The 27,827-nt window shown below is 38.9% G+C and overlaps 2 protein-coding genes across 2 annotated transcripts in view; both read right to left on the reverse strand.

Moving 5' to 3' along the window:
• The window catches only part of LOC5575378, a 272,901-nt gene that overhangs the window by 18,964 nt on the left and 226,110 nt on the right, over window positions 1–27,827 (reverse strand). Inside the window, exons 6-8 of the mRNA XM_021852462.1 lie at window positions 6,514–7,000; window positions 5,785–6,450; window positions 5,645–5,727 (exon numbers count right to left, since the gene is read on the reverse strand). Coding sequence (XP_021708154.1) covers window positions 5,645–5,727; window positions 5,785–6,450; window positions 6,514–7,000 — 1,236 coding nt within the window. The remainder of the gene's footprint in view (window positions 1–5,644; window positions 5,728–5,784; window positions 6,451–6,513; window positions 7,001–27,827) is intronic.
• LOC5575379 (cilia- and flagella-associated protein 157) lies at window positions 16,609–18,811 on the reverse strand. The gene has a single exon (XM_021852463.1). It carries the CDS (start codon window positions 18,390–18,392, stop codon window positions 16,647–16,649), a length of 1,746 nt encoding a protein of 581 aa, XP_021708155.1. The 5' UTR covers window positions 18,393–18,811; the 3' UTR covers window positions 16,609–16,646.

Below are 27,827 nucleotides of genomic sequence, written 5' to 3' on the forward strand. Positions count from 1 at the left end.
CAAACCTGGTGAAGTGTTGCGTATCCAAAACAGCAGAGCTCTCGGTGTTACGTTCGTGAAAGTTGTCGATCTAACGCTCGCACAGCGTATTTGTGAAGAACACGACAACCAACATGAAATATCGGTTGATGGAAAAAAGTATCCGCTTCGCATCACAATGGAAGATGGAGCAGTGGAAGTAAGACTCTACGACTTATCCGAAGATGTATCAGATGAAAAAATCTTCGAATTTCTCGGAAAGTACGGTGACGTAATCGAGATACGTGAGCAGCGGAGCGGAAGTGACGTTGATTTTCCAGGCATTCTGACCGGCGTTCGCATCGTCAAAATGATTGTGAAACACAACATTGAATCATGGGTTACGATTGACGGAGAGCTGACAGCCGTTGGCTATTTCGGGCAGAGTCATACATGTAAGCACTGCCGCGATTATGTCCATGTAGGACTAACCTGCGTGCAAAATAAAAAACTGCTCGTGAAAAATCGTATGCTGATGCCGCAAAGCAGATGAGCCACTCCGGCTCCAAAGCGATCGATATCACGATCGCTGCTGGTGCAAACCAGAACAAAACAGAAACTCAAACCACAGCCAAAGTGAACAAAACCAACCCAATCTCGGCGCTGACCGAAGCGATGCCACCACCGAAACCAATCCCGCAACACAAGCAACAACAGCAGAATCCACCATCAATCTCCTCCGAACAACTCTTTCCCCCATTAGGTGGGTCAGTGACCGCCACTACAGGTCAACAGCCTTCTGTTAGCAACGGAATGGTGCGCAGATCTGCTAGTGGAATATCAGATGGCAACGAAACAGATTCGTCCGTCGACTCAACCAACTCCAAACGACAACTTCGTGTCCGACCACCCGGCAAGAAGCCACGAGTGGAAGAGGATAACGAAAACAAGCGGGAAATGGGGCACGAAGCGAACTAATGGCTGAGTTCTCCAGTTATAATCTCGCAACTATAAACATCAACAATATCACAAACGCAACGAAAATTGACGCCCTTCGATCCTTCATCCGAATGCTCGATTTGGATATCGTTTTTCTCCAAGAGGTGGAGAATGAGCAGCTCTCTCTTCTCGGATTCACCGTAATCTGCAATGTAGACCACGCCAGACGGGGAACTGCGATCGCTCTAAAAGACCACATTCGTTTCTCGCATGTAGAAAAAAGCCTAGATGGCCGGCTCGTTGCTGTACGAGTCCACAATACGACTCTTTGCAACGTTTATGCACCATCGGGCACAGCTGCCCGAGCCGAGCGAGAAAGATTCTTTAATGGAACTATCTCGTATTATCTTCGCTTCAACACACCGCACATCGTCCTCGCAGGCGATTTCAACTGCGTGCTACGTCAGAGTGACGCAACAAGTGCCAACACGAGCCCAGCGTTGCAAACAACTATTCGTCAGCTGCAACTCCACGATGTGTGGATAAAACTATACCCTACAACACCAGCACCTACGTACGTCACGCACAATGCGACGTCAAGGCTCGACCGAATATACGTAAGCACAGGGCTGTGTGAGCATCTGCGGAATGCCACCACACATGTATGTTCGTTCACTGATCATAAGGCACTAACAGCGCGAATCTGCCTTCCCCACCTCGGCCGCGAACAAGGACGTGGCTTCTGGTCCCTTCGGCCTCATCTTTTGACCGCCGAAAATATTGATCAGTTCCAAATACGGTGGCAATTTTGGACACGACAGCGAAGAAATTTCTCCAGCTGGTTGGCATGGTGGATATCTTTTGCGAAACCGAAGATCAAATCGTTTTACCGCTGGAAGTCCAGAGAAGCGATGAACATCTTCCACGCGGAGTACCAAAGACTTTACGCACAGTTGAGAAATGCATATGATGCTTATTACCAGAATCCAGCCATGCTGGTATCTATCAACCGCATTAAAGCGCAAATGCTCACGTTGCAGCGGCAGTTTACGCAAAACTTCATTAGAATTAATGAAACATTTGTGGCTGGAGAAAGCTTATCCACTTTCCAGCTGGAAGATAGACGCAGGAAGAGAACGACTATCACAGAACTACAGAACGAGCAGGGAGAACAAATTCATGGCACTCTGGAGATCGAACAACACATGTTTCGGTACTTCCAGAATCTTTATGCAAGGGTGGAAACGAGACAGGATGCGGGAGAAGTGTTTCAAGTTGCGAGATCAGTTCCCGAAAACGACGAACAAAACGAAAACATGATGAGCGAGATAACTCTCGACGAGTTGAAAAATGCCATTCGTACCTCTTAAAAACGAAAATCACCCGGGTCCGATGGTCTGCCGGTAGAGTTTTACCAACGAACGTTCGACGTCATATACCGAGAACTTTATTGCGTCATGAATGAAGCAATGACGGATGAGCTTCCCCCTGAATTCGCAGATGGTACTATTGTGCTCATCAAAAAGAGAGACGGCGATGGAACAGCGAGAAGTTTTCGTCCGATTAGTCTCCTCAACGTGGACTATAAAATTCTCAGCCGAGTGATGAAGAATCGGCTGGAACGAATTCTCCAGGCTCATCGGGTTTTGAGTGACGCACAGAAATGTGCAAACAGTGACCGCTCAATCTTTCAAGCAACACTCTCGCTCAAGGATCGGGTGGCTCAGCTGATTTCGAGAAAACAGAGAGCAAAACTGATCTCTTTCGACATGGACCACGCGTTCGATCGTGTCTCTCACGAGTTCCTACATCGGACGCTGCTGGGTCTGGGGATAAACCAAGATTTTGTCGGCTGGCTCTCCCGCGTGGCTAATGTATCCTCTTCACGCCTGCTTATCAATGGAAGACTATCTCAACCGTTCCGTATAGAACAGTCCGTTCGGCAAGGAGATCCAATGTCGATGATTTTGTTCGTGGTATATCTCCATCCTCTCCTCACACGACTGGAGCAGACATGTGGTGGTGATCTGTGTGTTGCGTACGCTGATGACATCACGATCATTGCAACTTCGAACGAGACTATCGGCCAAGTTTTTCAACTGTTTGACTGCTTCGAGATCGTGGTGGGGCAAAATTGAATCGACAAAAAACAGTTGCGATCGATGTTGGTTTCATCAATGGAGATCCACTGGCCTTTCCGGGGTTGCAAACTGCGGAGAAGGTGAAAGTTTTGGGAATGTTTTTCACCAACTCAGTCAAGCTTATGTCAAAGCTCAACTGGGATAGCATGGTATCTAAAATAGCCCAAATAATTTGGATGCACAGCATGCGCACTCTGAACCTGCAGCAGAAGGTTGTGTTGCTGAACACTTTCATTACAGCGAAAGTGTGGTATCTGTCATCAATACTTCCACCACAATGTGTGCATACCGCGAAACTGGCTGCTTCAATGGGAACTTTTCTGTTTCGGGGGCTGCCAGCACGAATTCCGATGTATCAGCTAGCTCGTAGCAAAGAGGAATGAGGTCTAAATTTGCATCTCCCAGCAATCAAAAGCAAAGCTCTGTTAATCAACCGACACCTTCAGGAAATGGATTCAATTCCCTTCTATCATTCTTTCCTAACGCAAAACATTCCAGCCACCTCAGAATTCCCATGCCTCAAGCTACTTTCCCAGCAATTTGCGACACTCCCCAACCACATAAAACTAAATCCAACAAGCGGACAAATCCATCGTTTCTACTTGAATCAGACCGATGTACCACGAGTAGAACGGCATGCGCCGGGGCTGAATTGGAAAAATATTTGGCTCAATATTTCATCGAGAAGGCTGTCTTCGAAGCAACGCAGTGATCTCTACCTTTTGATCAACGAAAAAACAGAACATCGGAGGCTGATGAATATCATTGGCCGAGCAAATGATCCGAATTGTCAGCACTGCGTGTTGGACATCGAGACCCTGCATCATAAATTTTGCGAGTGTCCCCGAGTAGCTCCGGCTTGGTTGCTGCTTCAGCGAAGAACAACAGTGATGCTCAGTGGTTGGCAAACACTTTCATTCGACGACCTCATCCGACCGATTTTGGCCTACATTACATCAACGAGAAGAAGTGAAATCCTTAAAATTTTCATTAAATACATCAACTATGTTAATAATAATGTTAATAATAGAATCGATGTTGGTGAGCTAGAATTCACTTTGAATCTAGAAGATTAGTTTTTACGTTCGAATTTGTTATTTATGCTGTACGACTAAATAAACAAAATTTTAATAAAAAAAAAAATTCTTAGTAGTCTGTTAAAAGTTTTGTGTTATGTTGTAATCGTCTTTAAATGTAATATGAACTAAATAAATGTGTTTACAAAAAAAAACAGTTAGTCAAAGTAATTCCTAGTTAAAATAAATCTAGTTGACCAAATATGACAAAAAATCAAAGCAATTTCCGGTGTAATATCTGGTGCTATTAAAAAACAATCAATATAGAATACTTGGTGGGATACTTGAAGCAATTTCATGAAGGAATCCCAGAATAATTCTTAGGTATTCTTATAAGAGTCTCTAATCTAATTTTTCAGTAGAAATATCCTAAAGCGAAAGCTTTGAAAAATATAAGAGAAAACTTTCTACAAATTTAACCTGCGTGTAATCTAGTTTCTAGAAGTGGTCAAAACAACTCGGGAATGTTTCTGTGGCCGGAGTTATTCCGGTGGGTCACTGGGTCAGGTCGGATGACAAGGCTTCTATACTTCTGTGCCCCTGGAGGAAGGCAAATTTGTATTCACAGATAATTTCCGGAATCGGCTATAATGTGGTCAGTATATCAAAGAGTTATAAGAAAAAAGCATCAGCGTACACCTTATAAGAAGCGATTGAATTGGACAACCATGCGTACTGCATTTTTTTGATCCTACAAATGACCGTTTTCGGGTCTCTGAGATGCCTCAAAATGATGATGAAGTGGCAAATTTGTGTCTTAACATCTGTGTCAAGCTTTTGTGAGCGCATTTAATGAACTATTATGTTTGATCTTTACTTTTAGAGAATTGAAACGGTCTAGTATCCAACAAATCTTAAGCCAGTTCTTTCAGGGTATCAAGTCCGAGTAGCCACATCCGGTACATTATAAACGGTGTAAATTGATAGTGTTGAATATCCGATGTTTGTTCATTGATAGTGTTGAATATCCGATTTTGATGAGTTATGCAAATTAAAATGATTGCTATTGGAAATAAATAAAGATAAACAGCCTGTTTTTACCCGACTTGACCCAGTGACCCACCGGAATAACTCCGACCACAGGAATATTCCTGAGTTCCTTTGGCCACTTCTTGAAAAAAGATGTGTGTACCAGTATACTAAAAATAAAAATTGAATCCGTTAAGTATTCGCTGAGCGTTGAGGGTTTTAGTATTTTTGCTTTCACTCAAGCCTATACGGGATAATGAAATTCTTGGATTTAAGTTTTTCTGTAAAGTTCTTAGATCTTTTAGATGAATGTTAAGGTTTTCCAAGAGGATCTATGAAAACAAGAAAAAAATGTGTGAAAGGCAGTAAGAATTCTCCAAAATAAATGTCAAGCTGGACGAATACAAGAAATGGTCACGAGTTGAGATAGAGGCAGGTACTAACGATGCCGTGAATTGCCCATATCGTTGATGAATGATGAATTAATTTGCTTTCCTTTTATCGTAGAAAGATTTTCTCATGCTAAACAAAGTACTGAAAATTACGAAATTTCATACTTACAATATCCGATGGACTGATGTTTGTCAAGGTAATTGTACTGGCACTGCTTACGGGAGGTGTCTTCTCGTTTGGTGATCCTTCCCCTGTAAATCACAAAAATACAGTCTGTGTTTATCAATCTTATCAGAAACAATATCTACCTTCACTTTTGCTCTGATTCCTTCGCTCGGGAGTCGTTTTTTGTACTCTTCGTTCCACCAGCGGCGTCTCTTCCCTATTCAACGTCGAGTAAGCTGAACTCACATTCGTCGACTGATCGTCTGAGTAGGGTTCAACGATTTCCCTCGATGAATCAGCTGAACTTCCATTGGGATGATCCAGATTGTTGAGTGTTTGCAGTGGAATTTCATCAACCTTTTCCGTCGATAAGGCCTTCCCACTAAGCTCAGTACTGCCGTCCGAAGGTACGTCGAAATTTTCTATGCTGTATTCTACGCTTTCGCGGAGCCGGTCATGTTTGACGGAACCCTTCTTGGGTCGCAGTTTCACATAGGAAACGATTTCCGATATCAACGTGGTCGTCGACATGGCACGTGACCGCGGTTGCTGCGCATTGCTCAACGATACAGCGGAACCGAACAGGGTATGCGCTGGCGAGTCCGGTTCCATCCGACTCGTTGCCAGTTCGTATTTCCTATATCGAAAAACGTACTGCACCAAAAGCAGAAAACTTATAAAGATAATGAAACTTATAAATACTATTGCACATATGTGAGCTAAGGTGAGATTGGCATAGCTAAATGATTGCACGAATGGCATGATGACTTTACTGGCCATCGAAATGGACACGTTGTTGGGTAAGATTTCTGGAAAAGGTAAACTCAATGAATACGCATTTCTTCACAGAAATGTTGTTACATTTAACATACTTATCTGCTCCGCCTGTCCCACGAATCCAGCAATACAGTTCTCGTCATAGTGTTCCATCTTTTTCGAGTGGAAATCCACCAGCAGACGGGGACCCGTCGAGTCGGCACTCTTACCGGATTCTATATGACCCGATGCGTACTCCAGGATCAACTCGTGCGAAAGCTTGTCGCCATCGCGAACTTTCAACCACTGTTGGTCGCACGGGAACTTGCTGAAGTCTACGGTGAAGCGTATCCGGTGTCCTTCATCTCCCTGAACCAACCACAGACTCCGCTCCGGACAACTCTCCGACGAGGACGCTATCAGTCGTTTGGGTTTGACCGCTCCCAAGTGAATGATGCAGCCGCACCGACAGGCTGGTCCAACCTCCGTACTTACATCGGCGATTTCCGACGGAAGGTTGCTGCCGGCCCCCGGACTGAACATGCACTCCCATGAGTCGAACGATGTTTGCGTGCCGCAGCGTTCGGTCTGTACGGAGGCACCCTGCGAATGAGAATTTTGGATGAGCGATATTAGTGATGGTGCTTAATAAGCAGAGGCCTCTCAGAGATATCGAAAAACATATGGAGATGCACAATTGTAGTTTACGGAACAAGTTGCAGAATGATGATTTTTACAGCACGAGTCGTAAGTTTATCCCACGAGGCTTTCCGAGTAGGATAATTACGACGAGTGCTGTAAAAATCGAGTTCTGCAATGAGTTAGGGTGCCGGTGCCATTAGTGGACTACCTAAGCTATAAAAAATCATAACAAAATAGCGAAAAGCCTTAACAGAGATCTTTTGGTGTCATCAGAAGGATTTCAACCTCTACTATATGGGAAAAATATAAAAAGAGTGATAAAACTAATTTTTTAACATAAAATCGCTTGAGCCACTATTGGTACACGTGTTCCAGTAGTTGCGCTAGTGCTCCAGTAGTAGACGTTCGGGAATGATATAAGGAATTTTAAACAAAATGGTAAATTTTTACATAGGAATTATATTTTTCCCTCGGAACAGCAATTAATATCTTTTGAATGAAGCATAAAGATCATCTCTAGGGCTTTTCTTCATTTTTATACATCCATTTTAAGAACTGCTTCCATCCGTTGATCCACTACTGGAACACGACGGCTACTACTGGTGCAAGGAAGCAATTTTTTTTGCATAAACTTAATTATTTATATGACTTTTTGATAAAATAAAAAGCTGAAATTTGGCAAAGCGCCTAAACTAGAGACGATCTATCCACCAAAAATAGCACGTGTCGTTTTTATAGACAAATGTTCGTTTTATTCCATAGTCCAATCTACTGGTACATTACAACCATTGGTACCGGCACCCTACGTACAATATTTTTTGTAATTGTGTAGAAGGCCGCTTGAGGGTATCAGAAATTATATAGGAATGCATTCACCATCATTTAACAATATCTGAAAAATTGTTGTGTAATGATCCATTACGCAACTCAAAACAGTTGCGTAATGACTATTCCCGCACTGCATACTTCAGTGCAGGAAAGTAGGCCGTTTCATGACAGATTGACGTGATGAAAAACAGCCTATTATGATGAGAAATTGCAAAAACATTATTTTTTTGCAATTTCCCATCGTAATATGCGGTTTTCATCACGCCAATCTGTCATGAATTTGCTTATTTTCCTGCACTGAATAATGCAGTGTCGTAATAGTCATTACGCAACGCTTTTTCATTACGCAACTGATTTGAGTTGCGTAAACTACTATTTTGCAATTTCTCATCGTAATAGGCCATTTTTTCTCACGCTAATTCGTCATGAAACGGCCTACTTTCCAGCATTGTCGTATGAGTTCATTACCTAACTGAAAAGCGTGCGGTAATGACTCATTACGCAACGCATTTCAGTTGCGTAATGGTTCATTACGCAACGCTTTTCAGTAACGTAATAAAGCACATGTGATTGCAGTTTTGGAGACACGGAGAGGTCTATATTAATAAATCTTCGAGCTGTTTAGTAGAATACCTATAAGTAGATGAAAAAACCGAATTTAGTACTATACCATTTAATTCCACTAGAGTTTGTATCCTTTGACAGATACGCGTATTTCGACCTCAACTGTAAGGCCGTCTTCAGTGTCGTGTACTAGACTCGACTAGGTCTATATTGTTTTGTTGTTGAATGAAATGTTCGATAATCAGTTCTTCTTTTAATAAATTAACAAATCATTTCTGTAATCAGTTCAAATGAGTATATTTTATTGATAACCTATTTAATACCTATTTATTTTGGTAAAAATTAATAACACAGTTAGTCAAATTATTAATTTGAACTGGGTTTGGAACATTCGGGGTAGTGGGCGCAAATGTTGGAACTTCGAAACTGTGGGTAGCTGCCGTTGTTGAAAAAGGAATATTTTCCGCTCCTACTGTGGCTCTGGAATCATCAGCTGGAACAGCAAAACTGTAGTGCGGAACTGTCGATGTGGATGGAAGAACTCTTTCTGTTGCGGTATTTTCATCTGGGATTCCCATATTTTTTTCAGCTATCATCTTTTTTGTTGCAAGGAATTTTCGACGTATTCAGCAACAGTTGAAGATTTCCACCCTCCATGCCTCTTGAGAACAGAAATATCTACCCCAGAATCTGCGAATAGAGACGCGGACGATCGACGAAAGCAGTGTCCTGTGTAATCTGCTGGTGACGGTAGCTTCAGAAATTCGGCGATTATTTTTGGCATTTTAGCTATCGTGTTGATCCCGATGGGCTGTTTAGTGCACTTTCCAGATCGATAGCACACAAAAAAACGCAAGTGGTTTGTATCAGCCGGACGCAGTTGTCTGTAAGAACGGAACATCTTCAACATATCGACGCCAGGTGCATTACCTGCCGTGATGACGAACTGTCGGAGGATCTTGGTTTTAGTATTGGGAATAGTGATTTTCACACTGTCTCTCATATCTTCAATGTCATTCAGCGTTAACTTGGTTATTTCTTCTCGCCTAAAAAATAGGTTTAAATAAAGTTGTTTGGTTTTGATTAAATTACATTCACCTTCACAGCTAAATAAATATCATCACCGACGTTCTTCAAAAAATCAAAAAATTTTTTTTTTGGTGAAGATTTTTGATTTTGTAATGTAATTTTTGTATTCACCAACATCAACGCCGATATTTAGACTTATTGTACTTTTAAGCATTGAAAATCGCGTCCATTTCGTTGATGGCTTCTGGTGCACCATTTCATGCGAGAAGTATGCCAGCATCAAGGGGTGGATCACTTGTTCAGTACACATCAAATGTACATCCATTTGCATCAAATGCATTTTTCGGCGTTCGCATCAACTTAGCTTTTGAATTAACGACTCCACCTTAACAACAAATTATTCCATAGCAACGCGTAATTGTTTGTTATGAATGGTTCAACCAAAGACAAATTAAAGACCTCGATGTCCCTTGCAGTTGCCCAAAATTTTATGGCTCATAAGCTAATCTAGAATGCCGTGAAAGGTGTACTGCGATCTGTCAGACTTGGGTACCTTTTGTACTACCGAGGGACCAAATGCAGTACTAGAAGTGGTACACAATCTGAGCTCGAGTGTGACGGACCTGGTTCAACGGTTTGTTTTTTTATCCAATCCTTTTGATAATCGTTATAAATTTCAGATTATCCAAAAAGGAATTCCATTCCTTAACAGGTATTATGTTAAGAAGTATTTTCAAAGCCTGCGCTTATATTGAAACGGAACTACTCGCTAGTAGGAGGAACTCCTCGAGAAACCCGTAGTCTGTAACGTTTTTTTTTTCCTACTGAAGGAGAACCGTTTCTATATCACTGAGCTACCACATTTATTTGATTGGGCGGATCTACATCGAGTTGTAGAGCACACATTTAGTTGGATGTAAAAAACAAGACATAAAATTATAAAATTTTGAACAAATAACTTGTTTTATTTGCTTCAATGGGAGTTGGGAGTGAAAGGATGGAATTTTAATATATTTTTTCTTTAGCTCGTGCTACAGTTCTCTGCATTTTCACCGTTCCGTACATTATTGTCTGGAAAATCTCTCATATATTTTTTTAATCATCTTAAGTTCACGGAGATATTGGACGTACGGTCAGCGAAAAAGATCCTTGTCTGGAATACGTGTATGGTCAACCATCAGATTGACAAAAGAAACTGGGTCTTCATGGCAACCAGAGATTTAGATCGATGAGGATCACTGCCGCTGTTACTGTCTGGATAAGCGATGCCAAAAATTCCTAGACCGAGTGAGCTCAATTCGCCCCTAGATAGGTCAATGCAGCAATTCCACTATTCTGGATATATTTTCTCTCTTTTTGAGCACGTAACCAATCCAGGTCCGCCCCTCTCGGGCGCAGATTGGGTACCACTTCTAGTACTGCATTTGGTCCCCCGGTAGTGCAAAAGGTACCCAAGTTTGACAGATCGCAGTACACTTTGAACGGCATTCTAGATTACCATATGAGCCATAAAATTTTCGGCAACTACAAGGGACATGGGGGTCTTTAATTTGTCTTTGACCAATCTGCATTCACGGTAAATATTTCACGCTTCCTCTCAATGGAAATTAATGCACCTTGCCCAATTTCGAACCTAAGGATGGTAAACCGGGACAACATGGATCTGGAATCAAATTCCGACAATCAGGAGGTGGTACAAAACCTGGGGTAAGCATTTGTTGATGAGGCAGCAGCTCTTCTTGAGTTCCTGGAATGACAAATTTGACACTTTGGCAAAGACAGCAGCCAAACGTTTGAGCAAGCCATGATTTGCAAATTTGTTGGAATTGAACATTTGAATGCATTTAAATGCATCAAATTTTCTCGATATATCAGATGCATCAAGAGTGATCCACCCCTTGGCCAGCATACACTTTTCGACAATCTTACCAATCTTGTTTTTGATACACCACTCGTTGAAATGCTTGTAAGCTTCTTCGTATCTTGTCTTAGATTTCTCCGGTAGGAGACCAGCCAGGGCCACTTCCGCTGCCGATTCAATATCAATCGGAACGTCAGAATCGGAATCGATCATTGTTTCAAATAATGATGCTATCCGGACGATGGTTTGAAAAATTGTGACAGTTGCTCAGTACAGCCTGCTATGATCATAATTTTTCGAACATAGCTACGGACGGCCGTGCGCAAATTGATGAAAAATAGTTTTGAAATTACTCCTCAAGTAACCTTTCATGAAATTGCAAAAAATGTTGTACGCAACTCGGTGCAGAACTCGATTTTTACAGCACTCGTCGTAATTATAAACGTACGACTCGTGCTGTAAAAATCTTCATTCTGCACCTTGTTGCGTAAACTACTATTTTTTCAATTCGGTTGCATATCGGCCTGCTTTTTATTAAGGAAATGACCAACATAACGGCCTACTTTTCCTACAAACAAAGCTGAAAAGTGTTTTTTCAGCACTAATAAAAGTATCGAAAAGTAGCACTTTTCAGTTTTGTTTTGGAAAATAACAAATCGATTATCTCCATACGTCTTATTGAATTGCTCTGGTTTTCTCAATGGCTTAGTTAACAAAATTCTGATTATAAATCTATTTGACGAACCGAATCGAGTTGGATTCGGATCGGAGAATCAGAAGCTCAAACTTATATTTACAATAAACAAGCCCAAAGAGGCTCTCTTCAGTTTTACACCTCAATCAAACAAGTTATGCTTCCCAAGTAAGAAAACCCCAAGTGTTGAAAGTTCTTCCCCTGATTTAGTTGAGTGATAATCCTCCCAGTTCGGTTTGCCGTGTCCGTTGTAGTGCGTGGGTTATAATCCGGTCTGGTTTCGGAACATAAAATAAAATAGTTCCATAGCCTACCTGATTGGGAAACACTGAATTGTGGATTTTCTTGAAATATCTCCAAAAATAATTCAATTTTAGCGTCATTTTCGTTATTGCAAAAAATGTTGTAAGCAACTCGTTGCAAAATTCGAATTTTCAGCACTCGTAGTATTTATCCAACTCGGCGAGCCTCGTTGGAATGAACGTACGACTCGTGCTGAAAAAATCATCATTTTGCAACTTGTTGCATAATTAACCAATTACACATAACATATCAACAATTAAAAAATAATTTTGATTTCTGATACCCTCAAGAGGCTTTTTTAAATCGTTGTAAGGGATGGTACACAAATTATGTCATGCTAAATAAAACTTTTTTCTGGTTTCATCTTCACCAAAACTCGAGAGTGCGCCCGAAAGCCCAAGCAAGCGAGTTCGGTTCTAACGTCGCCCAAATGATTTTTTTTCTCGGTTTTCGTGGAAAATACGTCCAGTGTATTGCGAATGCGATCCTTGGCATCAGAATCGTTTGCACAAACCCGTGTATAGACATGTTTTATTTAGACGATTGATTGAATGTTGACTGGAGATAGGTTGCAGAATTCGATGAGTTTGATCCAATATGAACCAAAGCCCAAATATTATTTCTCGCGTTGAGTATCATACAGGCGTAAGCGATCGATTTCTCTTCGTCGATTTTCTCTTTGCATTATTACACGAAATTCAATCGATTTTCGTAACATTTTACGGTGTAGTACGACGAAGGACGATGAGTAATATCTACTAAATTAAAAACAGTGTTCGAATACAATCGTCCGGTCAAGTAATAAGCTAAAAAAAATCGATGAAGAGAAATCGATCACTGCAGTTACGCCCTTATGATACTGAACGCGAGATTTATATGTGCCAGAACGTCTACCAAACGGCGTTTGGTCCTATCCCATTTACATTCCACAATTTCCCGTAGCACCTATGAAAGGTCGTAGAGTTCTCTGCATATTTCTTAAGTAGGTGTTCAATTAATCATTCCTTCCCATTCCTCAGCATTCACAAGGACGTGGCCAGGCGACTGTTGTAGGACGCGTCAATCTTGTCTAAGAGTCAAGGGTTGGTCTTAAATCTTTGACTTTGGTAACGGACGTTGACAGAAGTTTTTAATAATAGTTTATTTTGAAGACAATACTTTTCACTTTTTCAGTCATAAAAACGACGGGCTGCATTTGACGTTTCGTGACAGCGGAATCTGGGCTGCATATGACGTTGATATTTTTCCTCTTTGCGAGTCTCTTTCAGGTCTGTACCTCCTACGAATTTGTACGAATTGCTTATTGCTAATGTTAAGATGAAACGAAGACAAAACTCAAACCCTCAAAAGCACAAATCTAAAGAATAAGACAGCGGTTCAAGCTGAAAACCTGATCGATTGGTTACCACCAGCGTGTACCATTCGATCAAGTCCTCCGCCCGATCCGCTGTTCGGCTCTTCAGATGCATCTCTGTCTTCTGCTTGTGCTGTAACGAAGCACTTCCCAGCAGAACGCGTGCAAAATAAACCGTTTCATTTCCGCTATAGACACTTTTTTTTCAAAAACTATACCACCCTTTCACCAACCGAATCTAATAATTTGCGGAGACGAAAAAATTGTGGCAGATCAATTTTCAACACATCCGTTCGCGCGCGCTGCCTACTGCGATCCACATCGTTTGATGACGATAGTTTTTCTACTCAATTTTTATCGATGGAGTTATCTCTAAAGGGTTTGTTTCGAGATATTGCAATTTTAGGGAAAAATTTCCGTTTTACGGTTCAACGAAAAACTACCGCAGCAATCACATCACTGATTTGCACTTCCCAAGGAACACACATGTTATAATTGATGCATATTAACTCTAATGTGACTAGATTTTGTCATATAAGAGATAATATGCATCAATTATAACATGTGTGTAAATGGGTTGTAAATCATCAGTAGGCTTCAATGATACCTTGGATACCGTCTTGATGATTGTTGTTGATTGCTTTTTTCCATAGCATTTTATCTTTCAAGCATACTATGATTGAATTGTTTGGTTCAATGATAGAATGATTTCGAAGCCTGCGGTAGAACTCTGCGGCTACCGCAAACCGGAAAATTTTCTTAATAACCGTAATAAATAGTTGTTTTCCTACGGGTTTAATCGTCAATTAAACCCTAGGGTTATCCATAGCGAATTTTTAGCGTATATTTACGATTAAATTTTTGGCAGAAGCCTTGAGTTTTTAAGGACACCAAGAATTATTGGAATATTTTCGTATGACGCAATTATCATGATGATAAAATTATAATTTTTTTTTGCATGCCATTGCACCCCTTATCCCCTATCTGCACCCTCTGATTACGCCTATGCCTGCCACATGATATACGAATGCAAAAATGAGAACCAGGCAAAAAATTTCAGTTAACAACTGTAGAATAGACCTGTTCATATTTTAAAAAATGTCTGGAAATCTACCGGTCAAGCAGTATTCGGAATTCTCATGCCAAGAACAATGTCTGGTCAAATTTTCAGCTCATTTGATAAAGATTTCAGTATGCTTCAAGTTGAAAATGTGTTTTTGGGCTTATTTCAAGGTTTGAAAAATTATAACTAGCATGTGGAAAATCAAAACCACTTGCTATTACCACTATTTGAAAGCTAATTCTATTATGTTAAAGTTTGTCGAACACGCTAACAAGATTAAATTGAGTTTTAACATTGTTTGATCCAAATTTGTACTCCGCTGTACCCAGAAATTACAGTTTTCTCAATATATATGGTAAATAAAACATGCATTGGTATTATTTTTTCAGGCCCTAGTCAACGGGAATCAAACATAATACATTTCTCGCGGAACATTACTAAAGGACCTATGTACAAATGAGAGATTCTCTCCTCTCTCGTTCTCTTTTGTTTGTAACAGTGGAATACTAAAGATTTTGGGAAGTTTTTCACTATAGATCGAAAGTCAATCTCCTTGACTAGCGTTTCATACAAAAAAAGCAACAGAAGAGATTAATGTGACTCAATTATTAATGAAAGAGAAAGTAAACAAAGAGAGCCTCTCAATGTTAGATAGGTCCTTTAGTAATGTTACGCGAGATTTATGAATTCATTGACCATCAACAGATTACATGTTGCTAAAGGCAATAAATTACAATAAATGCCCAAAGATCGAGCACTGCATCGCAACCTGATGATAGTTAAATCATGCATGACACATGTACCGGAAACGAATGAATTGAACAAGTTAGCATTGCTTTTTCGTTCCGATTGATGATTGTTTTGATCGCATTTCACTGATCATTTAGAACGATTTGAAAACAATCAAAGGCAGTGCTAATGTGTTCATTTTTTGAATTCATTGAAGCTCACGGTGGTGCTCTTGGCTCACCCACAGTGGATTTATTAATGTGCTTCATAATTACCTATTTTTTACAATTTATTTTCGTAAGATAAATGGTTACTTTGAATGGGATTGGCTTTTAGATATGCATTGTCATCATGTCTGGAAATTAAAAATCCGAAATTTTCATGCAGGCATGCTATTCAGTGAAAACAATTCCCGAAAAAAGAGATTTTCAAGAACCTCGAGATACAAACCTCAACCAAACTATGTTAAAACTTGCTCCAATCATAAAATTGTGTTCGGCAAAAGTTCATAGAATTGGAAAAACTACTATGTAGAAGTATTTCCGAAAAATTTTGATGTTTCGTTCTATAGTTATAATTTTTAAAGCTTGAAACTAGCCCAAAAACACATAATTGATTTGAAGCACAACTAAATTTACTCTAAATTGAGTGAAATTTTGGCCAGAAGTTCATTTCGCAATGAAAAATCAAAGTATTGGTTTACTGGAGAGTTTCCAGACATTTTTGAAAATATGAATAGGTCTACTGTAGAAGTGTTCGTAGTACACCATGCTCAGCAATATTTATCCCAGAGGGAACGTAATGCCAAGAAGAATAGGGGTCCATAACGCCACTGAATGCAGTTATGTTATGAGTTACAATGCAATACTACAGTCAACTCTCCATATACTCGATATACGGTATCTGGATATCGAGTTATAGAACCATAGTAAAAGTTAATTGTCATGGCTACCTCGATGATCCCTTGAATCGCATTTTCTCTGGTTTTGTGTTCTATAACTCGATACCTCCCTAACTTGATGGTCTCTTTAATATCGAATTATGGAGGTTTGACTGTATTACCTTAAAATAATTTCGTCAAATGTGGAAACAGTGATTCTAGCTTATTTTATTTTAGCAAATCGGCATAAAATAAAGCACCCGATTGAAACACACCATCAATTTATTATCACACCGTAAATTTTAATCTGAATCGCTTTTCGTGGTTCCAAACTCAATCGGTTCGTCCTCGATGACGTCCGGTGCGTCGATAATGATATCCTCCGGGCGCTCCTTGTCGGATCCCGTCGAATGAACATCCGAACCCTGCACACTTCCATCACCCCCAACCGATCGCTGTTCATCCGCGTCAGCTCCAGCCTCCCGTTTCAGTTTCTCCTCATCCGCCTTTTGATCTCCCTCCTCATCGCCTTCCTCTTCCGCTTGCTTCGACTCTCGATCTTCGTACGTATCTTCCGATCCTTTGAACACCAACTGCGAACCACTGACCACATCGAGGATCACATCGCTGCCGGAAGCGTAGTGCAAGCTGGCGCTTTCCTGATCCAAACCCGATGCCAACGAAGTGGCGTCCGAGCTGATCAGAGGCGAGTCAGGCAGATAGGAAACTTGCGTCTTCGCGATAATCGAATCCATCGTTTCGCGCGGTATAACGCCGAGATCACCCTGCTCGTAACCTTCAGCACCTTCCGGGATCGTCGCCACGGAAACCGTCACCAATGGCTTCAACTCCAAATCGGTCAAGGTGTTCAGAAGATCCGCAATCAGACGCTTACGCTTGATTTCCTGATACGGCAGATCGTCTTCCAGTTCGTCCTCTTTGAAGGCCGAGCGAACCGTGAAGCGAACGGTCTTTAGAATCTCCGAGATACGGTCAAACTCTTTCCGGTTGTGGTCCGACTCGTTGCGTAGTGATTGGCGATCGGTATTGATGAAGTGGATGTACTGCTCAAGGATTCGTACCTTCTGCCTTAGGTGGTTGTATTCCTTCTTCGTAGACTGAGTTTCAGTTTCGAATTCGTCCGCCTTTTCTTTGTATGCGTGCAGCTGGGCATTTCTGTGCAGTTGCTGTTCATATTGATCGGCTAGTTGCTTGATCAGGTCTAATCGTTCCTGACACGTCTGCATTAGACGTTGCTTCTCTACCAGGTCGATTTCCGCTTGGTTGCGCAGTTCCCCGTTTTGGGCCTTCAAGTCAGCGTACTGTTTCTCTAATCGTTCTTGGGTGAAGATCATCCGATCCATTTCGTTGTTCAATGCGATGTTTTCGCGAACTAACCTCTGGGTATGCGCTGCAACTCGAATCTCTGAAGATTTGGTAAACTCCGTGGAAAGCTGAAGCAGTTTATTCTCCACATCCTTTCGCAAGCGGTCCTTGTCCAGTATGACCTTGCGTTCCATTTCGTACAGTGTCGTTTTGTGTCGTTTACTCTGTTCTTTGAGTTCTGTATCTTGCGCGTCGAATTTCGCCATCAGCTCATCACGCTGCATGCGGAATTCTTCCATTGAATTCAACTTTCCTGTGAGTAGCTTTATCTCTGAGGTCAGTTGTTCATGCATGGCTTTGTACTTCGCGTCTAGGCTGACAATTTTCTTCTGACATTCTTCATTCTCCTGGTCTCGCACCTTCGACAGCTCACTCAGCTTGTCTTCCAGTTCTATGATTACTGCTAATTTTTCCTGTAACGTTCGATCCAAAAACGCTGTCACATCTGCCCGATCTTCCTCGATCTGCTTCAGCTTACTCTCCAGTTCCTCGTTTCGCTCCTCAATCTTAACATTGTGTGTCCTCAATCGCGCCAACTTTTGGTTCAGATCGTTAATGGTAATTTCGAAAAACTGGCGGTCCACGGCACTCAGTCCATCCACCGGTTGAATATCCGGCACAGCCTTTTTAGCTTTCTTTGGCTTCTTCTCTTTGGGAGGCATTTTTACGTAATCCGAAACTGTAAATTTGCTTCTTTACCCCCAGGAATGTCGCACTGAACTGCAGGAAATCCCAGATTGCTTCGCTTTCGACGCAACGAATACTGGTAAAAGCCCGTCGGCAAGTTGCTATCGATTAAATTTCCTCGCAGTACCTAGTTGGCGGTGATCCCCTTCCATCAATTTCCAACATACGATACGTGGAATGTGCTTCGGCCGTACGGTGGCATTTCGATAAATTTCGATTACCTTTCCATTCAATGACGTTCCGTTTCTGTTGCAAAAATCCACACCAGAGTTTTTAAATTGAGCATTATTCGCACTCTGAAACGTACGGAAAACTGAAGCACAAATTTCTTGTAGATATTAAAATTTAAAATTGTTTAACCCAGCAACCGCTGAGTTCGTTGCCGGAAGGTAAATCCATATTTTGCAACGTGGTGGGTAAAAGCAACATGCACCACACTTTCCAGAATGATGGTGTAGAGCAGTGGTTCGCAACCTTTTTGAAGTTGCGTGCGATACTGCGGACCCTCAAAAATATGCATACTTATCTAGGCGTAGGACAACTTTGAACTTTGATTCTTATCCGAATGGATCAGTTTGCTATTCATGATAACTTTAGGGGTAGTACAGTCTCCTGGCGAAAAATTGTAACAAGTTTTTCACATTCAGTAGCTCCAGACGACACGTGCGAACAGCATTTGACGATATTAATTATGCGAACTGAAAATCAACAAGCACCCAGGCTGCTGTGAAACAAAAAAAAAAAAAATCATGGAAGTGACCCGAGTATGTCTAGGTATGTTCGGTCACGATTTCGTCACGCAAAAATGTTATATAATTTATATAACACAAAGACTGAGAACTACAGTTAACTCTCCCTTACTCGATATTCCGTATCTCGATATCGAGTTAGAGAACCATAGTAAAAGTTGGTTCTCATGGCTAACTCGATGGTCCCTTGGATCGTAGTTGCATTGGTTTTTTGTTCTGTAAAGCCTTGATTACACAGTGCGCGCAATGCACGAACGTTCGCTCGAACATATTCGTTCAAAGTTCGCGCGAACTGTTCGAGGTTTTGTACAGACGAACTGTTCGTCTATATATTACACAGTTCGAACAAACACGTAAGTTCAAGTTCCATGACTGATGGTCGTAGCAACCTGTAGCAACCAATGTGTTAATTGATTGTCAAAATGTCGCTACTGCTGTTGCTGTTATTGGAGTATATTGTTAACAAATGTTTTCCCTCAACTAATCCTTCTTTATTTTTAGGTATGAATTCAAATTCTCCGATGAATGCCTTCATAGGCCCTTCCAAAAAGGAATGCAAGAATTTTCAGAATTGCCTTAATGAATGACGCAATATTAATGTCAAGGAAGTCCTTTGGAAATTTCGTTCGGAACTCGGAAATTGCATGGTTTTTAGAAATTCCTCCAGGATATCGTCTATTGAACTTGCAGCGATTCCTTCCAAAACCCAGTTACAGACCTCGTGCTAAATTTCTCCTGCGTTTTCGTCAAGATTGTTTCCAAAAAGTTTTGCTGTGATTTTACATATTTTATTTGAATCAATCCAACAAATCCTCCAGAAATTCGCTCTGTAAATCTTCAAGACATAAATCAAAACTATTTTCCGGTTTTTCAACATTCTTTGTCAGTTACTTCTAGAAGATACCTCACGAATCCGTCCTTATATTTCAAGCCCATCGTCTAAAAAACTGTGAAGAACTTCATTGAACGTATGTAGAGATGTATACGGGAATATTTATGTAAATTTCGGAAGTATCCTGTTTGTAATCTGAAGAAAAGTTACACAAATATATATATATATATATATATATATATATATATATATATATATATATATATATATATATATATGTATATATATATGTATATATATATATATATATATATATATATATATATATATATATATATATATATATATATATATATATATATATATATATATATATATATATATATATATATATATATATATATATATATATATATATATATATATATATATATATATATATATATATATATATATATATATATATATATATATATATATATATATATATATATATATATATATATATATATATATATATATATATATACATATATATATATATATATATATATATATATATATATATATATATATATATATATATATATATATATATATATATATATATATATATATATATATATATGTATATATATATGTATATATATATATATATATATACCTACTATATATACTAGGTACTGCTACATCGCATTCCTTCAAAATTATCTTGGTAGATCTACAAATATTTCAAGAGTTTCCTCCATTGCTCTAATATTTCTCATAATTATCCTAGAGTAGACTACCTAGCTTTTAATCAAAAATATCCACTTTTTTAGAATGTCACTTTTTTGAGGACTCGTTTTGGAATGGAATAGAATTTTCAAAATTGAATTCAATATGATTAAATTTCTTTTTTAATGTATTTGAAAAACTAATGGAGCATTGCAGATCCAGATTTTTGAGGAATCCTTAAAAAAATAAATCATTTATCGGACAGGATCCGGCATTAATTTTAGGATTTATAAAAGCAGATTTTTTTTTCTCATTTGAAATCGACAACATTTTCATTAAAAAGTGTTCACTACTTCTCAACAATCTGAAGTTTCGATCATTACGATGACGGATTTTTCAACGTTAAAATATTACGAAATTAATTAAGAAAACTTCCTTAGAGAACTTTTTCGCGAAAATTTGGCAACAAATATTTTTACGGAAAAATCTACTAAGGACTGTTCATTTAAGAAAGTGGACACGTATTTTTTAAAGCAAACTGTTTATTTTCGAACAAATTCATGAGTTCTCATGAAATACATGGAAATCAGAGTAATCTCGACCAAATTCACATAAGTTTGAAAATTTATTGAGCATTCCTGGATAATGCTCTGACTTTTCTCTTGATGCCTACCATCGGATTCTGCACAACTATCTTCGTAACTTTTCTTTGTGTTGCTTACCACATTTTCTTGAAAAAATCCATGGCACTTGCTTATCTTCCATCCTTCTTAAGATGTTGTTTGATTATTGCCCAATATTTCCAAATGGGGCGTAGTTATGGGCAATTCGGTAGAATCTGCCATGTTTAAACAAATTCGACTTTTTCCTTCTTGATCATCTCCAAAGTAGCTGAAGCATAGTGAGTCGATGCAAGGCCTGGCCAAGACAATGGAGGCTTGTTATACTTTCGGTAGATGGGCAGAAGACGTTTTTAAATGCATTCAGTTCTGTAATTTTCGTCGTTGATTGAACCCGTTGTGAAAAATGTAGTACTTTTCATACCGCAGGAGCAAATTACTTGCCATAAAAAAACTTTTTTCCCAAATTTTTCTGTTCGGATGTATTGCACGTCGTCATAAGCATCTGTTTTCGATACAGTGTTGAAAAATTGGAATTTGGACACTTCACGATTTAAGCCAAATCTCGGAACGACAGCTTTTTTTTAACACCATTTGTGCAGAAAAAATCTGCGTGTCGCCATGTTAAACCGATCTATCACTTGGAATTTACAACTGTTTGATGTCAACTTTCTTCTGCTGTCAAAATAAACACTTGAGTACACACTGAAACAAAATTTGAATTTTTTCCTTGGAATTTTCACACCAAAATGTTAACAATCAGGTGTCCACTTTCTTTAATGAACAGTCCTTAGTGTTTCCTGAAAGCCAATATAAATTCTTCATTTCATAAATATTTACTGCAATTCCTTAATCATTGTTTCTTTTCATTCGCTAAAGATTTTTAATATCTTCTCGAGATTCCTCAAAGATTTCCTTGGACACATAAGCGATGAATTTTCTTGAGATTCCATCAAGAATTTCTTCATGCATTATTTTAATTTATAGTTTCAATGAATTTGTAATTAATTGCTCTAGAAAATTTCCACCGCGTTTTTTTTTTCAAAAATGTTAACACATGTATTTCAGAGAATTTTACAGGCCAGGTGTTCTTACACCAGGATCAGCTCTAGAATAAAGGTTTACTGATAAATTTTACTAATTTAAGCTCACCTCGTATGTAGCTTCCAAAGGAAATCGAGGTTGGAGGGGTTATTCTCTGCAAGAATTGTAGAAAGGACCCATAATGAATTTCTAGAGTTATACTAGTAGCTATTTGTTGAAAAAACACAGGGAAAAATTCTGGTAGAACTCCTGAAACCACTCTTGGATGAATAACTAAAATAATTGAATTGAATTCCTGAAGCATTGAGCACCTTCGAGTTATTTGCCACATTTTGTTTTTTTTGAGTTAATTACTGGTAGAATCCAAAAGAGAATTTCGAAATGGTTTCCTGAAGGAATGCCTGAAATAATCCTAGAGGAATTCTTGAAAGGAAATTGGAAAAAAAACCTTTAAAATCTTTGGACTGATTTAAGAAGGAAAGTATTTTTAAAAACATCCTGCGATAAGTTCTTGGAAAAATTCATGTTTTTATTTTCACGTGGAAATAATAATAAAGTCATTATGCAGCTTTTTATAATCTACTAATCTACTGAATAATTTTAAATTGGGAAATTGTAGGAAAGATTTTCAATTTAAAATGTTTGATAAAGATTCCTCACATTCTATAGCTTTCTTTTGGATTTTATTATCTATTCATGGATTTTACTTGGAAACGTTCTTTACCTAACTTAATATATTCCTTTGAAAACTTCTTCAAAATCAATGCACTTATACGATATATTTACAAAGATACTTTCAAAAACTTTACTGTTTTATGGATTTTTCAGATGCTCATCAAATTTTACATCGTTTTTTCTAAAACTCTCTAAGATCCCTTTTTGAAGTTATTCGAAAAATTTAATAGGGACTTTCGTAAAAAAAAACTCCCGAGATTTCATTTCCGAGTAGTTACCCGGCTAACAGCTAACGTTATACTGTCACCCAGTAGGTCGTTTCATTATTCAAAATTTTCTTCAAATCTCTACAATATCTACTTCTCCTGGGATTCCTCTAAATATTTTTTCAATGAATTTCTCCAAACAATAATCTAGGAATTCCTTTAAGAAGAACTTTCAATTACAATCGTATATTCTAAACCAGTTCTAATAGAGCTCCATTCCAATACTCCCAAAAATTTCTCTAAATAATTCTTCCAGAGACTCCTCCGGTGATTCCTCCAGTTGTTGTTTGATGAGGGGGACTTTAACCTGAGGGTCATTCGTCCCTTGATTCCTCCAGTGATATTTCCAGAGATGTTTCCTGGCATTTCTCCATAAAATACATAACTCGTCCAAGGATTATTCCAGGGAAATTCTACCCCATTACCCTGAATGCCATCACTCCGAATTCCATTACCCCGAATTCCATCGAATGTGATTTCCCCGAATTAACATTTAGCTTGACATGATTAGGGATCATTCAAATATTACGTAACACAAAATTTGCCAATTTGAGACCAACTGACCCCCCCCCCCCCCCCCACGTAACTGCTTTTGTATGGAGAATTTAAAATTTTTGTATGGACCGTAACATCATGGACGACCCCCTCCTTCCCCCTATTGCGTTACGTAATATTTGAATGAACCCTTATATTGATGGCATTTACCCATATATTGGAATTCGGAGTAATGTCATTCTCGGGGTTTTCGAGTTCGGGGTAATGGCGTTCGGGTCAATGACATTCGGGGTAATGGGATTCGGGGTAATGGGGTAGAATCGTCTGAGCATACTCCAGGGATTTACTAATTTACAATTTACTCGAGTAATCCTCCTTAGATTTCTCCAGCAATTTCTTAAGGAATTTCCCCAGACATTACATCAGAAAACTCTATTTATTATTCCTTCGAAAGTTGTTCGAGGAATTTTGTCAGCAATTCCTCCAGAGATTTTCCCAGGTATTCCAGAATTTCTCCAGAATTTTTTTTTTCCAAAGATTTAACCAGAGATTCTTCTATGAATTCTCGCAAGGCATTCCTCCGTAAAATCCTACAGGGATTCACTCGCCAAGAGCGAAAAGCCACTCAAATAAAGATGAATAATAATAATATTTTTTTTTTCAGAGGTTTTTCTAGGACATAGTTTCCCAGACCTGGGAACCCCCAACGCCTCGTCACCTCGCTTTTTATTGTGCATACAAAGCGAAGCGCTGACGGGTCGAGGATGCTGTAGGGATTGCTCTAGGGATTGCTCCTGGAATATATCTAAGAATTTCTTCAAAAACGTCCTTTGATAATCCTCTGATTAAATTCGAGTGGAATTCATGGTTGAATCTCTGGAGGAATTTCTGTTTGTTTGAGGTTCGGCTCAGAACAATTATTTGGAGAGATTTCTGGAGTAATGTCTATAGTAATACTAGAAGAAGTTGCTCTGGTGTAATCCTTGTAGGATTTTCGAAGAAACCCAGAAAGATTTTTCTGGAGGAATCTTTGGAGCAATCTCCGCAAGATGCCTGGAGAAATCTCTGAAGGAACATCATGAGAAAGCGCTTGAAAAATCCCCGAAAGAATCCATAGAGGAATTCTTGTACAAGCTACTGGAGAAATTCTTTAAAAAACTTATAGAGGAATCTCATTAAAAATATTAAATCTATGGAGGCATTTCTGCAGGAACTCCTTAAGAAACTCCTTGTGTAATCTCTATCGGAATCCCTGTAAATATATTTCTGGAGGGATCTTTGGAATAATCCTTGGTGAAATCCGTGAAGAAGCTTCTAGTATAATTCCTAGAGGAATTGCTAAAGGTACTCCTGGAGTTCTATCTGAGCCGGTCTGAAAAAAAATGAAGGTTATTACATATTCTTCCTAGAGGAATCTCTAAAAGAATCTTTGGAGTAGTCTACGGAAGAATTCCTGGAGAAATTTCTGAGGAGACATCTTAAGAAATTGCTTGAAAAATCCCTGGAAGAATGAAGGAATCACTGGAGGCATTCCTGCAGGAACTTCTTAAATTACTCCTTGTGTAATACTCTAAAAATATTTCTGGAGGAATCTTTGGAATAATCCTTGGTGAAATCCGTGAAGAAATTTCTGATCGGAATTGCAAGGTACTCCTGGAGCCCTATCTGAGCGGTCTGGAAAAAATCTGGGTATGATTAAAAGTTCTTCATAGAGGAATCTCTGGCAAAAATCTTTATGGAATCCCTGGAAAATCGCTGTTAGGATCACTGTAGAAATTTCTGTAACATCCTTGGGGAGCACTTCAGAACCATCCTGAAGACTCTGGAGATTTTTTTCCGTCACCAATGTTTTCATTATCAATCTGACCAAATGAGTAATTTGTTTTCCTGTTGTTCTACACAACATTCTACGGTTGCTATGCAACGCAAGTTCGACGAACCAACATATTTGATTGCATGAATATGTTCCAATAAAATGTTTGCTTGTAGTTCGTGCACATATTACACAGTTCGCGCAAACATTCGTGCAACTTGCACAAATGTTCGTGCATAGCGCGCACTGTGTAATCAAGGCTTAACTCGATAGCTCCCTAACTCGATGGTCCCTTCAGTATCGAGTAAGGGGGAGTTGACTGTATTAAAGAAAAGTTGTACTTGGTCTAAATTAAGCAGAATTCTTTAACAACTTTTCTCAAATATGTTTCTTATTAACATATGGCTAAAAGCTTTCTAATTACAGGGTGTCCATCCATCCGGGAAAAACCCGGGAATTACAAATTACCGGGAAAAATACGGGAAATACCCGGGAATTTAAAGAACACCCCGGGAAAATATGTATTTCAATCGTAAGACTACCAGTTTCTTTAAATTTCAAGCACCATGGGCGAAATTTTTCCCATAAGGTGCACTTGCACCTCCCACTATCACTATCTTTTGTTGGTTTGGTAGAAAGATAGTTCAAGACTAACAATTCAAAAGGCCTCATCTCCAAAAAGTAAACAATGAGAAGAATGCAATCTTGTTTTGTCAAACAATAAATCAAATTTAAATTATGAATTTAAGCATTGTATGTTATTTTATCGTCCAGAAAGTCGATGGATAAACTGATTTATAGCTATGAATATTCATTACTATCATTTTAGCAAAAAATCCTGCTAAAAAAACGAGTCAAAGGAAATGAGGCTTTTAATTCACCAAAAGCTGTGCAGCCCTTTTCATTTGTGCCCATAGACGCCGGCCGACGCTGATGAGGCCTGTGAGTTGACGCCTTTGTTTACTCTAAAATGTGTTGAGGCCTTCTAGTTGTGGCTTGTTTTTTCATCATCTTCTGATGTGGCCTTTGCAAATCATTCAAAATTGATGATGAAATAAGAAATTTGAAGTGTAGAAGAGTGTTAAGTGGTGAAGATAAGTACATGGAGATCCCTACAGCAAGAGAAGATTCGTGCGGTCGATTAAATATGTGATTGATTGAACCCTTCGTCATCCATGAACATCATGTATGTGCTACGCGAGTTTGTCGTCGAGAAAATATATGGAAATATTGGTTCAATTGAAATAATATTGCAATTGAACGTTATTTTTCATGCAATTGAAACCAAACCGTGTTTTTGTTGATAATTTGTGAAGTACAGACAGGCTGACACAGGTATTATTAGGTAGTATGATACAAAATACATCAGTCTACAGGAACCCGATAATGTTCGCCGTTTAGACAACCACTGTATAAAATAATACAAGGAGCAGTCGCTCCGTAGTATAACCTGCATCTACTTAGTGAATTTGGAACGTTTTTCGCAATCTACATTGCAATTTTGATGTTTGTCTAACAGGCCTCAACTCGGTTTCCGTTAGATATTGAAATGAGGCCTTTTTAAGAAAAGGCCGCATTTGCGATGAATATCCTGGTTAGCGGAAAATGAGATGGGGCCTTTTAGAAAAATGTTATTTTTTCCACTTTTATGCATATTTTTAAATTACTATTGTATGTTTTAGTAAGAATAGGCTCTTATACACTGAAATCATCAGAAAACCGATTTGTTTACATTTTGGACTTGAGGCCTTTTCAATTGTTGGTCTTGAGTTGACAATTAAGATCTATGAAACATTTTTAGTAGGGAACTTAGTGATTCATGGCAAGGCTCTTGGTGAAATTTTTGTTTGATTTCTATTCAAATTCATGGAAAATTTTTAATGAAATCTTTGCTGGAATCCTAACGGGAATTGAAACGATAATTGACAAGTTTCTTGGAAGATCACTGAAATTGATAATAAGGTTTTTAATGGATTCTAGAAAAGATCCTTGAATGATGCTGCTTGAAATTTCTAGTACATTCGTAGTTGTTAATGAAAAGCTAAGTGAAAAAAAAACACATGGCTTATTTATTGAGAGATCTTTTGAAATCCTGGATAGATTCAAGAAAAGTTCCGTTTGGAAGATTTCTGGGATTATTTATGAAATTGATTTTCGATTAAGCCTTTTTTAGATTAGGTACTAGTTTGATTATGACAC

Source organism: Aedes aegypti, chromosome 3, assembly GCF_002204515.2.
Source record: "Aedes aegypti strain LVP_AGWG chromosome 3, AaegL5.0 Primary Assembly, whole genome shotgun sequence".
Lineage (NCBI taxonomy): Eukaryota > Metazoa > Arthropoda > Insecta > Diptera > Culicidae > Aedes > Aedes aegypti.